The sequence below is a fragment of the Lonchura striata genome, chromosome 24 (assembly GCF_050655825.1).
Source record: "Lonchura striata isolate lonStrDom1 chromosome 24, ASM5065582v1, whole genome shotgun sequence".
In the NCBI taxonomy this organism is placed as follows: domain Eukaryota; kingdom Metazoa; phylum Chordata; class Aves; order Passeriformes; family Estrildidae; genus Lonchura; species Lonchura striata.
The window spans coordinates 9,155,109-9,168,970 of record NC_140726.1 but is presented as its reverse complement, the minus strand read 5'-3'; the positions used below and the strand labels follow the sequence as shown (position 1 = coordinate 9,168,970).

General features: G+C 53.2%; 1 protein-coding gene across 4 annotated transcripts in view; it reads right to left on the bottom strand.

Moving 5' to 3' along the window:
* Positions 1–13,728, bottom strand: part of SIK3 (SIK family kinase 3) — a 69,295-nt gene extending 55,567 nt beyond the window's left edge. For 3 of the 4 annotated variants that reach the window (XM_021530026.3, XM_021530027.3, XM_021530028.3), the window contains exon 1: positions 13,522–13,727. In XM_021530026.3, the coding sequence (XP_021385701.2) occupies positions 13,522–13,719 (198 nt within the window). In that variant the 5' untranslated portion in view covers positions 13,720–13,727. Of the gene's footprint in view, positions 1–13,521 lie in introns of all 4 variants that reach the window. The other variant, XM_021530025.3, reaches the window with a different exon arrangement.
* Between the last annotated feature and the right edge of the window lie 134 nt (positions 13,729–13,862).

Here is a 13,862-nt window from a genome sequence, read left to right as displayed (position 1 = left end):
ATACGAGTGTGTGAGATGGAACACCCTGGCGTGAAGCCCAACCGTGTGGAGAGAGGAACTCGTGCCACTCACCCAGATGGAACTGGCTGGGCAGTGGCATGAAAAGGCACTTTGTACACATCAGCTTGATAGGAGCTCAATGGATCCCAACTCCTGCACTTCCCTCAGAGCTTTTGGCAACGCTCCTGCAGCGCCTGGATTAAGAAACTGAGCGGTGAGTCCGAGCACACGGGACAGCAGCACACACTGCTCAGGCCCTCTGTGCTGTACACACACAGACCAAACTGCAGGGATACACCTATTTTCCTGCCTTTCTTCCTCTTGCTCCCATTTCTCTTCCAGCTAGAACACAGACAGAGCCTGTCAAGTCCTTTCTACTGATATCAGACAGAGCCAAGGTGTAAGGCTCAGCTGGACATCTGTGTTTCCCATTGACACGCCTTTTGTTACCCAGATCCCATCCATCCTTTGAGGACCTACACTGCATACAGATCTAGAAACATCCAAAATACAGAGCTCAGCCTTCCCCTCAGCCTGTGGGCTTCACCAACAGCAGCAGAATCCAACAACTATTATCAAACAGTTGAAAAATGAAACATTCAATTCCAAGAGTTTACTCTGCATTGGAGAGAGAGAAAAACAAAGCTGGAAATCCCTCACTTTATAAACAACAGCTCCTCTGAAAGCACTGTCAATAGGAAGTTGTTGCTCTAAACTGTGTACACATTTGGCTCACAGTTTGCCAACAATGAGGAAAATGAACTCCACAGAAGGATTCCCACACTGGGAGCTCAGTGTTGTCACCCAAAATGGATGCTGCCAGGGCCAGAGCAGCAGGACTATGCCAGCAGGAGCTGATTTGCACTTTTGTGCAGGGTACAACTCTCTTTGGGAGGGCACTGGGGGAGGAATCCCTCCAAAGATGACAAGGTAGGAGCATGGCAGGAGGCAGAGCACAGCTGAGGTGACAGCTTTTCTCACCCAGCTTTCATGGTTTCTGTGTGACAGAAGGAGCAGAGCCCAGCCAGGAGCCTGCTGAGCGAGGTGCCCTGCTTGGGATAACCCCGCCAGGTGTACTGCACAGGGCTGGGCTGTGCAGGTCACCGTGGCTGACAGCTGCCTCCAACTCCAGGTGACTCACTCGAGTCACACATCATAAACACTTCTTACTCTAGCCCTGAATTTGGAGCACAGGGCTCTGAGAATTCAAACAAAGCTCCTGTGACACATGCCATTCCTGCAGAGCCACACGCAGCCTCTCCTGAAACCAAAGGATCAAAGCAAACAGAGGACTGGAACTGCTGTTTAAGATCTTCAAACACATTTAAGATAAGAAAAAGAAAGCCTAGCAAAAGCCAAAAAGCTATCTTAATCACCATTTTAATTGGGAGTTGATACTCCTATTCTAAGAAAACCACTGGAGCATCCCTCCTAGCACTGAATCCCAACACTGAGATGCAGGGCTGAGGTTTCCACCAGTGAGGGGCAGGAGGCACCATGGCAGACTGTGCAGAGCAGCCTTTGTTCTGGGACCCAGCGAGGAAAAATCTGCCAGGCCCAAAGCAGCTCCCTGCAGGGATCTGACCTCGGAGCACAGGAAGCAAGCTCTGTTCCAGGCAGCAGGGAAGGCGGTGCTGCCACGCCGACCCTGTGCAAGGTTTGGGACTTGGGAGACCTGCAGGTGGTAAAACAAGAAGCGTTCTGCTGCTCACCTCAGACGGAGCCGGCTGCCTCTGCAGAGCTGCTCTTGTTTGGACAAGCACGTTTGCTCTGGTGTCTATTTGAAGGATGACTCACTCCAACAAGCCAGGGCACCCTACCACACACAGCCCCGAAGTGCTGACTTAGGGCTTGGGATGCAAATCCGGCAGGAAGCGGAGCTTCCCAACCAGGGCCACCCAGGCCTGGGCCCTGCTGCCATTACCTCCTCCAGTCACAGTCCCAGACTGGATGACGAATCCAAAGAGAAGATGACGAGAACAAGAAAATTGTGTAAAATACTCTTGCTCTTAGGGCACTTCTAAAGTTACCTTTCTTTTCTTTTAATATTCATGCTCTGCACAACTGACAGCCCAATTGCGAGTTCCTTGTGCGCCTCCGAGGGACTGGCGGCAGGTGGGTGCTGGGTGCCTGCCCAGCACCCTGTCCCCATCTCAGGAATGCTGCCCAGCACCCCATCCCTGGCTTGGAGGTGAGCCCGTGGCCACCCCGCTGGTGGCACTCCTCCAGCCACTTCCACTTTTGTCTCCCCAAGCATGTGAGAGTCACAACCCGTGACGAGCCGGGCAGTAATTGCCGTATCGATTTCGGCGTTCCTCCGGCCGGAGCAACGCCTGTAACTGTAAACCATAAAGCTTTTAATATCCCGCTCAATTATGAGAAAACAGCTCCTGAGCAGCAGCACGGCGGGAGCATCGCTCAGGGCCCGCTGCTGAGCACAGCCAAGCCAGGCTGAGAGACACTGTTGGGGGACAGAGCACAGACAGCCCTTCCACGTGTCACCATCAGTGCTCTCAACCCTTTTTGTGCTGACCTCACCCAAGAGCTGCAAATGCTGGAACACATGGAACGGGAGGACAGAGAAGCAAACGGATGGTGTGCCATCAGAACGTGACTTAGTGCTCGTGCAGCCTCTGGGCTGCTCACAAATCCAAGAGAAAGAGATGAGGAATTGAGCAACAATGTCTGGGCACTGTCACACAAGGCAGACTTGCAACCGCTCCATTATTTACAAACAGTTTCAGGGAAAGGGAAGCAATCACAGTGACTGAGTGGCCTTCAGAAAACATTCCCATCCGCTGCAAGAAGCACAGAATCATCGAGTATTCTGAGTCAGAAGGGACCCACAAAGTCCAAGTCCTGGCCCCAAGAATCCCTCCATATGCCTGAGAGCATTGTCCAAACACTCCTCGAGCTCCTGAAGCCTTGGGGCTGTGGGCACTTCCCAAGTCAGGTGCTTTGATGACATAAGAATGAGATCAGTGGAGCACACCTCTAATCCCCAGCTCCAAATGCTGACATGGGTCACCTCACCAGCCCTTTCCCCAGGAAAAGGGGCAGGTTTGGAGACACTCAGCCTGGAGAAAGCTCCCACCTTGCTCTGTACAGACCTGACCTGCTTTTGTCTCGCTGTGCTGTGAGCCAGCTGGGCTTTGTTGCCATGGTGAAAGCTCTGACACGTTTAGTTTTCCCACTAATTTCCTGCTGTACTAAAGCAACTGCTGCTCTGCACCTCACTGCCATGGCACAGCAACAAGGAAGCCCAAGGAACCCCAAGAGCCCCAGAAACAGGGAACAGATCCAGCCACGTGCTGGTCACTGCCAACAGCACTGTCCCAGGCAACCTTTAGTTACACCTCGGACATGTCCTAAACCCATCTGCCTTTAAGCCCTACAAAAGTTCAAGAGATTTGAGCATCAGTCCAAAAGGAACAAGACAATTCAGTGATCTCATAATTAGGGGCTGTATCCCACCTTACCTTAAAAGAAGGTGGTGCATTTCAAATCCCAGACTGCAGTCACCAAGCCACCACATTTTCCTTTGGGTTCACATGAAGGGACCGAGTTCATTCCTATCTGTGTCAATGGTAAGTGAAAACAAGGATCCAGTTGTGTCTGTGGGACCAAACTGGGACCAGCAGCACACACACTCATGAGGAAAAGCAGAGACTAAGGCCCACACTGTCAGCTGATGACTCAGAAACTGCACAAGCGCCCACTGAGTGGGAAAATACCTATAGTCAGCCTTCACTTGTCATTTTACTGTGTAATGGGAGTCTCAGCTTGGATGAAAAACACATGAATATTTTGTTCTGACTAAGCACAGGTTTCCCCATGTACCTCAGCTCTGCTAGGGCAGTGGGCACACAACACCCACGCTGCAGCAAGGGGGAGGGAGCGACCGTGATTTCCTTCTCCACCAACTCTGCACTTTGTTTCTAACATAAACCAGCTGAATTAACCGGCAGAAAGGAAAAATCTTTGGATTTTTTAAAATTGTACACTTCCCAGAGCCGCTCAGGGGAAAAACAACCTCTCTGGAAGCCAAGTATTAAAATCCTTGTACAGAGAATGAATCAGAATGATTTTTATTGGTTTCCAATGAGATTGTGCTTGAAAACAAACAGTTGCTGTACGACTGACAACCCCCTCGCTGTGTCAGAGAGATAGGAGAACATAGATGGGCTTTGTAGAGCTGAAACATGCTCCTCCATGGCTGCTGGGGAGCACTTCGATTCCATTAATGGTACATCTACATGTGCAAAGAAATAGAGCACGAGCTGAGCTGTATCATAAGCAGTGTGCTGGGGGGGTCCTTCGACCTCCAAAACTGCTGAAAGCAGCCGCAGCTGCTCCAGCCTCGGGGAGCAGAGGACACCGGTCCAACAAAAGAGCACCATTGTCTGCCGGCCACCTGGGAACGGGCAAACCTGCCATAAATCACCCGGCACATGCTCCTGTCTGTGTCCGAGGCAGGGGAGAGGCCAGCACAATTCCCGGCAGCGGCGGTGCCCGGTGGGAGCGGGAAGAGCCGCCAGGCTGCCCGGAGCCCGTCCGTCAGCCCAGCGCACTCCAGCCAGCCTGATAACCTTGACAGAGCCACTTGCGAGATTACAGCCCAAGGATTTCCTACAAGCACGTCTAGAGAGGAAGGACTAAGTACCAAGACTGATACTTTTCATCTTTGGTTGCTGCCAGTGCTGTGAGCTGAAACGAAAATTTGGGGCAGGCAGAGACATGATCACACTGTCACAGTGACTGACAAAAGCAAACCCTTTCCTGTAGCACTAATTATTTCAGCTGGAAGGGGCACAGACAAACATCTTTAAGAATTTAGATATACACGTGACAAGAGGCATTTTCCCCCTAATTTCTTCACTGAAGACTGGATCACAGAAGATCTAAGTGGATCTGCCTGCCTGGCAAGGGTACCCTGAGCATCAGCACCGCTCCAGACTCCTGCAAGCCTGCAGCAGCAGCAGGACACCTGAACAGACTGTATCCTTCCATTCCACAGACAGGAATGAGCTCCAATTAGGCTCAGTGCTGCAATTCAGCGTGTTATCTGATCACACTTCACACACAATGACACGCAGCTCATAAACTTACTCCTTCCATTAGGAACACTTCATGTTGCGAAATGCCACAATTAGTTTTTAGGCATCAGCTTCAATGCAGCTGCTTTTGCCCAACAGCAAGAAGCCTCAGGGCTCTAAAGATACTGTCCCCTGAGAGGGGCAGAAACACACCTAGAAGTACCTGATGAGCCTGAACACAGACAAAAAATTCAGGAATGCTTCAGGTTACATGACAGCAGATCCCAGAGTCTTAAAAATCCCCTTCTGCCCATAGTGTGATGGCCATGGGTCAGCCACACGCCCATCCTTGCTATCCTCCATACACACTCCAAAGGTATTCCTGCAATTAACACTCTGCACAGACAGAGGTTGCGTAGGAAAAGGCACAGCTGAAAGCCCAAGACAGCCAGGACAAGCTGAGACTGACTTGTGTAGGTAAGGAAAAACCTGGAAAAAACGTGTCTTCCCTTCTGCTGCAGAAATCCACGCACACTCTCCCAGCCTTGAATACACCTCGCTGCATCCCTCTCATTCAGAACTCCTTCCAACAGGACCAACCACATTTTAAAAGTTATTGGAAGGAGACAAGAAACATCCATCTGCTTGCTGAAAGGCAGCAGACGCACACAGCCTCCAAATGCAGACTTTAATTGAAACACTTTAATCTGCTGCCGCGGCCCCGCATTCTCTGTATTCCCAGTAGTGCCGAGGCGTGCGCTCAGCTAATGGAGCTCTGACAGTCGTCCTGGGCCTGGCTCCCTGTCAAACCACGCTGGCCTCCAGCTCCGGGCCCGCTCTGATACCCCACAGACTCCTTTTCTTCTAAACCATCTTCCAAATGGACTATAATTAATGCTCCATAACTGCAGCCGACGCTTTAAGGAGCCGAAGGCAGAGCCAAACCATGCAGGAGAGTGGCAAACGTCGAGGAGATCCCCAAGTACAACGCAACGCCCAAGCGGGCCGTGGGGAGCAGCCACCCCTGCATTGCACAACAGCAGCGCTCAGGCCAGTCCTTCATCCCCCTGCGAACCAAGGCGGTAACTCAACACACTGATCACTCCTGTCAGCAGGCCCTAGTTAGGCAGCCAAGGCAGGATTTGGGAAGCTGCTCAGGCTCCCACTCCAGTCCCTGGGAAGACGCGGCCAGTTTCTGCCCGTAGCTGGGCTGAGCTGCTGCAGGCTGTGCTGAATCACCCTGTGGACAAGCTGACCCCAGCACTGCCATGGCAGGCCAGGAGAAGCACAGCCCGCTGCTGCACCTTGCACTGTGCCAGAGCCCGTCTGGCTTCTGCCTCTGCATCCCCACCTTCCTTCAGCCGGGTTCTCAGGAACTGCAGCTCCCAAATCCCACAGGGAGGTTTCCCAGCGCTGCCTTTGCCTCTGACAGCCGTCACAAACCCTGCACAGGCAGCCACTCCTGCACACACTGCAGCTGAGGCCACGAGCCAATGCTCCTCCTGTTTATACCTTCACTTCAAACCTTCCATGGCCAAAGCACTTCCCAGAAGAGCATCCGCCCGAGTTACAGCCACAAAGTGCAGGCCCAAGTGCTCCCCAGGATAAAGTTCCACATCCTGCCCAGAGGGATGCTGGAGTCGCTCCCAACACACCTGCACTGCACAAGGACCAGCTCTTTCCTACAGCTCTTCCAAGCTGCAGCTGCCCTGGCTGGAAATTGTCCCCAACACTGGATTCAGAGAAGAAACCAGAAGCATCAGCAATATTTCTCTGGGATCAGACCACGCACTCTGAAAGGACTCAAAGCCAGGTCTGACAAGCTCCAGGGAGATCCAGCTCTGCTGCGCTGCTCCAGGATCTCCTGCCCATCCTCTGATGTGCAGAGCAGAGCTCAGCTTGGCTCCCCCCACACACGCTGGGCTATTTTTGAGCTCAACGTGTCAGTTCCACTGGCTGTGGGAGTTTGTTTGTGTGGGATAGCATGATTCGACTACTTTGAAAGTTGGCTGAAGCCACATAATTCCCTTTTCATGGAACCCTTTTGATGGCCATTTAGCAGAGAGGGCGAGGTTTAGCCTCAACTAGAGAGACTTGGGGTCAGAATTACTAGAAAAAGACACATAATGACTAATAATGAATCAGCCTTCAGTGGTTTCTTCATTTAAGTGTTAACACAGCATATTAAACCCCTGGCCTGGGATCAGCAGAAATGCCCTGAATGCATTAAATGAGTACAGTGGCTTGACTAGAGAATCTCCAAGTTGCTCTGTTTAAACCTCTGCAAGTTCCAAGCCAGTCCAACTTTTGCTTGTGCAGGTTCAGCTAAATGCAGCACCTTGCTGGGGGTGTGCAGTGCACAAGACCCACCACAGTCACACAGGGAAGTCACAACTCTCATGAGAATCTTTTCAGTCAGAAAGGAAGGGAGAACTTCCAGCACAAACTGAATTCTACTCTGCTGTCAATGCTGGAGCTACTTCCCAAAGCATTACTTTCATGGGGATAAACACAGAGTTGTTATGCAATCGTCTTGGTGAGAGCAAGAAGGGGCAGCACCCTGTACAGCCACTGCACAGGGCTGATACAGGACCTGGAGAGAGGACATGGGAAAAAGGAGCTTAGAGCTGCTTCTCTCTGAAAATGTCTAATACCCAAGGAGCCCAGTCTCCCAGCAACACACTGCCATTTCCTTATTTCCCTCTCACGTAATTCCTCCTTCAAACACAAATGAGGAGACAGCTTCTAGAAACCCCATCAGGCCTCCGCAGCGCTCACCAAACCTCTGTGAGACCCTCCTGGAAAAGAGAAACCAGTCCCTGTCTGTTCCACAGCCCTTCCTCCTCCTGCTCCTGTCAGTGCCTCTTCCTGCCAGGGGCAGCCTCTGTACCTGCCCAAAGGTGCCACCACCTCGTTCATCAGGTGCTGGTTGCCTCCTGCTGCAGCAGCCCCAAAGCTCTGGTAGAGCAAATATTCGGGAGGAAGGGACTCCAGACAGGAGGTGGGCAGCAGCCAGGTTGAAGAGGTACAGAAGTTGTACCCACCTCAGCCCCCAAATAAGCTAAGGACCGCACAGCTGAGAAGTAAGTATTAATTATCCTGGCTCTCCTAGAATATTCTCCCTGCCCAGAAAGGCTCACAACACATGCCACAGGCCCCCCAGCTCACCCTGGCTGCCTCTCCTGTTTCCACCTGTTAGCATCTCAAGAAGCAGCCTGGCCTCCAATGCAATCATGCTCTGGCATTAACATCTTGATAATCCAATGTTATTTGCTACAGCAAGAAAAACATTGCAATGAAACATAAAATGTCAGTACTTCAGCCCACAGGTGATACAGGCAATGGCTCTCTGAGGTTTTAGGAAATATTCCCTCTTATCCTCACTGTGGCAACTCTGCTTAGCCAAAGTTCATTTCTAGCTTTTAGGCTTTTGCTAAATCTCCCCACCAAATGAGAACTAAAATACAAGTCTCCTGCAGCACACAAGCGAGGAGAACAAAGGCCCTGTGAGCAGCAGGATAATGCAGCCTGAGGAATTAGCCATCCACAGCATCAGCTCTCCTTACGGTCAGGAGAAAGAAGAATTAGGACAGGTGAAGCAGCACCAAACAGTGCGAAAGAAAAGGAAAATGACTGATGGAAGGTGACCAGGTGTGGGTGATTACAAAACATGTGGCACCGGTATTGAACAATCCCGTCTGCCACGAGGCCGGTGAGTCAGGGCAGCGCGGGCACGGGGCTTATCACACGGGCAGGCTGGCTGCAGGGAGCAGCCCGCAGTCAGCCCAGAGCCACGTGCCTGCTGCGAGGTCACCAAGGGCAGCACAGAGACAGCAGCACCACGGCTCTTCCACCCTCTGCGCCGAGAGCAGGGCGCTGTGCAGCTGGGGAGAGAAATCCGGACACGTCCTGGAGCCCCCCGTGCTCAGAGACCAGCGGGTACCAAGCCTGAGCACTCCCGGAGCAAAGCCCAACTCCCCACCAAGTGTGCCAGCCCGCTTTTCATCCTGGCTTCCAGTGCCACACTGCCCACCTCCAAGAACTCTGGCGAAAAACGTGTTCCACTGATGACTCCAACCCACCCATAGACAAACCACAGAAACTAAGCCTGTTCTCTCATGGAAGGGAATGTCCTCTCCCAGTGGGGGCAGAGCTGCCTCCCGTTCTTCAGAAATGGCTTAGCTCGTCAAAAACCTAAAAAAAAAAAATCAGCTCAATTCTAGCCTTTCTCCAGTTGTGCTTGTGCTGGTAGAAGGGCTGTGTTCTGCCAAGGATTAAAGCATCATGGATTTGGGTTACTCTCCACTAAAACAACTCCAGGTACCCCTTAAACAGGGTTTCACAACAGCCAGCCAGTGAAACGTGCTCTGAGCTTTGTCCATCCACATATTACTGAAATTCAACTCAAACCTAAGCTGACAACCAGCCTGCAAGAAGAGAAGGCAGCACAGCAGGAAGATCACTGCACTTGGGAAGGAGATGTGCTCTCCCACGAATGTCAATCCCATTTCAAGAGAAAGATGGACATGAAAGTGACTCCCATCTCCCAGTGAAACACTCCATGAGAGCAGGTACACGGTGCTCCATGCCCCAGCTGCGTCTCCAGTCACATGGAGCTGATGGAAGGGATGGAACCAGGACAGCAGAGAGCTCTCAGCAGTGCCCAGCGACCACAGCGTCCCTCTCTGTCCTCCTCAGTCCCAAGAGCTCCTGAAGGCTCAAACACAACACCCAAAGGGCACGGGAACATAAGGTATGCGTTCTTTGGCACACTCATGAATATTCCCCTACCAGCCCTTATGAAAAAATGTGGCATTAAAAACAACCCCACCGCCTGAACAGAGCTGGAATTTTAATTAAGTCACTTGGATGATTTAGAAATGGAAATTCTGTGGAAAACAATTCATTCAGCAGGTCACTCTGAAGATTTTTAGCACAGAAACAAGGGTTTCTTATAAAAGATGAGAAGAGACAAAAGGAAAGGGGACAGAAGGAGGGATGCAGCAAGATGTCCCGCAGGTGCCCAATTCACCCCGGTCAGAGCAGTGGCTCCAGCTCCTGCCCAGCCATCAGAGCAGCCCTGACAGAGCACAAGAGTCCAACTTTGCATGGGCAGGGACTGAATGCAAATTGCTGCCTTGGTTAATACGTAAATTGCAGACTGTTCCCTTCTATTCCATTGGCTCCAGCGGAGACAATTATGAATACAGGCCTCCTGCCCTTTGGGATGATTAACATTCCCCTTCCTCAGTGTCCCCAGCACTGCTGACCCACATTCAGCTCCTGAAATGCAGTTCTATGTAAACTGCAACGTTCGGTGTCAGCAGAACGTGCCATCCCAGCAGGGCCGGGCACTCTGCTCCTCTCTCTGAATAAATGCAGTGCTCAACTTCCCAAGGGCCAGGAAAGTCTCGGTCCTTCAAGAGCAGACCAGGCAGCCAACTACCATCCTCTTCTCTCTTTAGGGAAGAGGGGACACAGGCCAGGAATGCTCCGGCTGTTATCTCAAGCTATCATGTCAAAGTCCACTTGACCTGGTAAACGTCCATCGGAAAGGAAAACAGGACCCAACACCCATCCACAGACCACCTCTAATTCCTGGCTCAGCAATGGACACCAGCCCACACCGTCACTAACTTCACCTTCTGGAAAAGGCCCAAAATCACGGGGTACATCTATTTCCAAGCTCACACAGACGCTCACAGTGGAATTCCGTCTGAGATGGTGGAGGAGAGCGGTTCCCAAGGAGGGGCTGTGACGAGCAAACCCGCTTTTCTCTAAGAGAATGTGACACGGGGTCAAGTTTGTGCAGGGATTTGGTGGCTATATTTGAACTGCCCGGTTCTCTTACGCAGCTACTACTGGGAGAGCAGGATCACCTCAGGAAGGGGCTGCCAGCACAGGCAGCAACCGGGCTGCGCTTGCGTTTCATGATCAAAGAATTCTTTCAGATCCCTAAATGGGACCATTTTGCCAAGGTTTATTCGCTTCCAAGTTGTTTCCATTAAGTCAAAGTGTTAAAAGTGTAACAGTGAATGAAGACAAGCTCGCAGTAGCATTATTTTGTATTTCTGCTGCCAGTCAAAAATGCTTCCCCATAAGGATTTGCCCTTTCCAATGCATTTACATCAACACCTCCCCACTAATCTCATGAGCCCCAGAGCCTGAACCAAGCAGCTCCTTCTCCTTCCCCACTCCTCTCCCAGAGCCAACAGCAACAGTTCTGTCAGCGAAGGAAAAGTACTGAACCCACAGCGCTCAGGGTCTGCAAGCAGAATCCAATCCATTCACTCGCACTCCTCTCCAGAGGCTGGGATTTGAAAGGAAACCTGACTTCAAAGTTGAGAAAGCTTCCAGGTCAAGTTTCAGCTCCAAGCTATCCCAGCTCAGCCGAACAGATGGCAGTTGCTCCAGCACAGGTATTTCCCCAGGCTCAGGGAGCCCCCAGAGTTCAGAGGGACAGGGACTGGATCTCCTCTGTGCAGGGAACGTGCTGCAGGTCATATCCGCTGCTCCAGAGCCCCCAGCACCTCACCACCCCACCAGAAAGTCACTTCCTGAACTCCACAACCCACCCTCGGTCACTCCAGGGCAGTAGGAATGAGCATACACTGCTGGAAAGCAAAGCTTTCCAAGCTTAGTATCCCCTTCCATCACCCAAAGCCAATGTGCAAAATCCAGCCTTGGCCCTGTAAACCCGAAACACAATTTCCAGACAAAATTTGTGTGCGTATTCTGCCATTCTTCGGACAAAATCAACTATTCCTGCACAAAAGATGGTCTCTGCTTCGGTATTTTGCAAACTTCAGAGTCAGCACCACTGAGAAGAAACCTTGACCCAAGGAGGCAGTCTGGAAACAGGAACAGGAAAGCAACTTGGAGCTAGATCCCTCCTTTTCCAGAAGTGATCTCCAGTCAGAGGGGTCAGTGCCCTGCACTTGAAGCACCCAAACCCATCAGCCTGTTACTCTCAGCAAGGTTCAGGCTCATCATGGAGAGAACAACAGCACAGAACACCTCAAGTGCAGGTTAAATTGTGGCATTGAACACTTGCAGGCACAAAATAGCCGTCAGGGCAGGCAAATACAGCCTAGCTCTGAAAAGAACTGTCCAGGAGGTGTTATAACTGATGTTTAAATAGCCCCTGAAATTAATTTCACTTTATTAACTGGGCAAAGAGCCAGAGCTCCAACAAACCAAGGCGATGGCGGATTTCTCCTCCTGTTTCAAAACAATCTGCTGCAGAAAGTGACAGAGGGATAACCCCAGGAACTGACAGAGGGACAACCCCTAAAAGTGACAGAGGGGCAATCCCTAAAAGTGACAGAGGGATAACCCCAGGAACTGACAGAGGGGCAACCCCTAAAAGTGACAGAGGGGCAATCCCAGAAAATGACAGAGGGACAACCTCAGGAACTGACAGAGGGGCAACCCCAGGAACTGACAGAGGGGCAATCCCAGAAAATGACAGAGGGACAACCCCTAAAAGTGACAGAGGGACAATCCCAGAAAATGACAGAGGGACAACCCCTAAAAGTGACAGAGGGGCAATCCCAGAAAATGACAGAGGGATAACCTCAGGAACTGACAGAGGGGCAATCCCTAAAAGTGACAGAGGGGCAATCCCAGAAAATGACAGAGGGATAACCTCAGGAACTGACAGAGGGGCAATCCCTAAAACTGACAGAGGGGTAACCCCAGGAACTGACAGAGGGACAACCCCAGGAACTGACAGAGGGGCAATCCCTAAAACTGACAGAGGACAACCCCAGGAACTGACAGAGGGACAACCCCTAAAAGTGACAGAGGGGCAACCCCAGGAACTGACAGAGGGACAAGCCCAGCCAGCACCATCCTCACTGCAGCGCTTGCAAGGAGCCAGCACGGAGCCAGCACGGAGCAGGGCTTTGGTTCAGGCCTGCCTGCTGCCCGCCCGTGCCAGCCCTGCTGCCCGCAGCTCCGGGCACATCCCGGGGTGGCACTGGTGCATACAGCACGCCGAGCCGTCCCCGGGAGCTCGGTGTCACCGGGAGCTCGGTGTCACCGGCACGCTCCGTTCCTCGCGGATCTCCTGCCGTGCTCCAGCGCTCGCCCGTGCTGGGTGCAGCCGGATCTCCTGCCATGTTCGGGGCTCACCTGGATCCACCTGGATCCGCCGCTGCCTCGGGAGGCCCTTCCTGGCGCTGCTTTCCCACGGCCCTGCGGACTCGGCCACGACCGATTCCCACCGTCTCGGTGACAAACGACCTGTCCCCCGCCTGCCCTCCGCGTCCCCCCCGGCGCCCCGGGAGCATCCCCGGGTACCGCGGGAGCATCCCCCCCGCTCCACCTCCACGTTATCCCGGCGCCACGGGACGCGCGGGGACAGCCGTGCCACCCGCTCCCCGGCAGCGCCCGCTCGGGGCGGAGGGGCTCGGCCCCGCTCCCCGCTCCCTCCCCGCTCACCGGGGCAGCGCCGCGACCCCCCCCGCGCGGGGGAACTCACCTTGGCGCGGGTCACCAGGTGCGTGGCGAGCTTCACCACGGCGAAGTTGCCCTTGCCGATGGTGCGCTCGATCTCGTAGTAGCCGATGCGGGCGGGCCCGGGGGGCCGCGGGGGCGGCGGGGCCGGGGAGAGCCGGGGGGCCGCGGGGGGAGCCCCCGCTCCGCCGCCTCCTCCCGCAGCCGCAGCCGCCGCCGCCATCTTGTCGCGCGGAGCGAACCCCCCCGCGGGGCTGCGGCACCGCGTGAGCTCATCCGCGGGGGGGCGCCGGGGGGGGCGGGCGGCTGCCATGGCGACGGGGGCGGCGCTCTGACGTCACCGCCGCGGCCGCGCCGGGCGCCCCC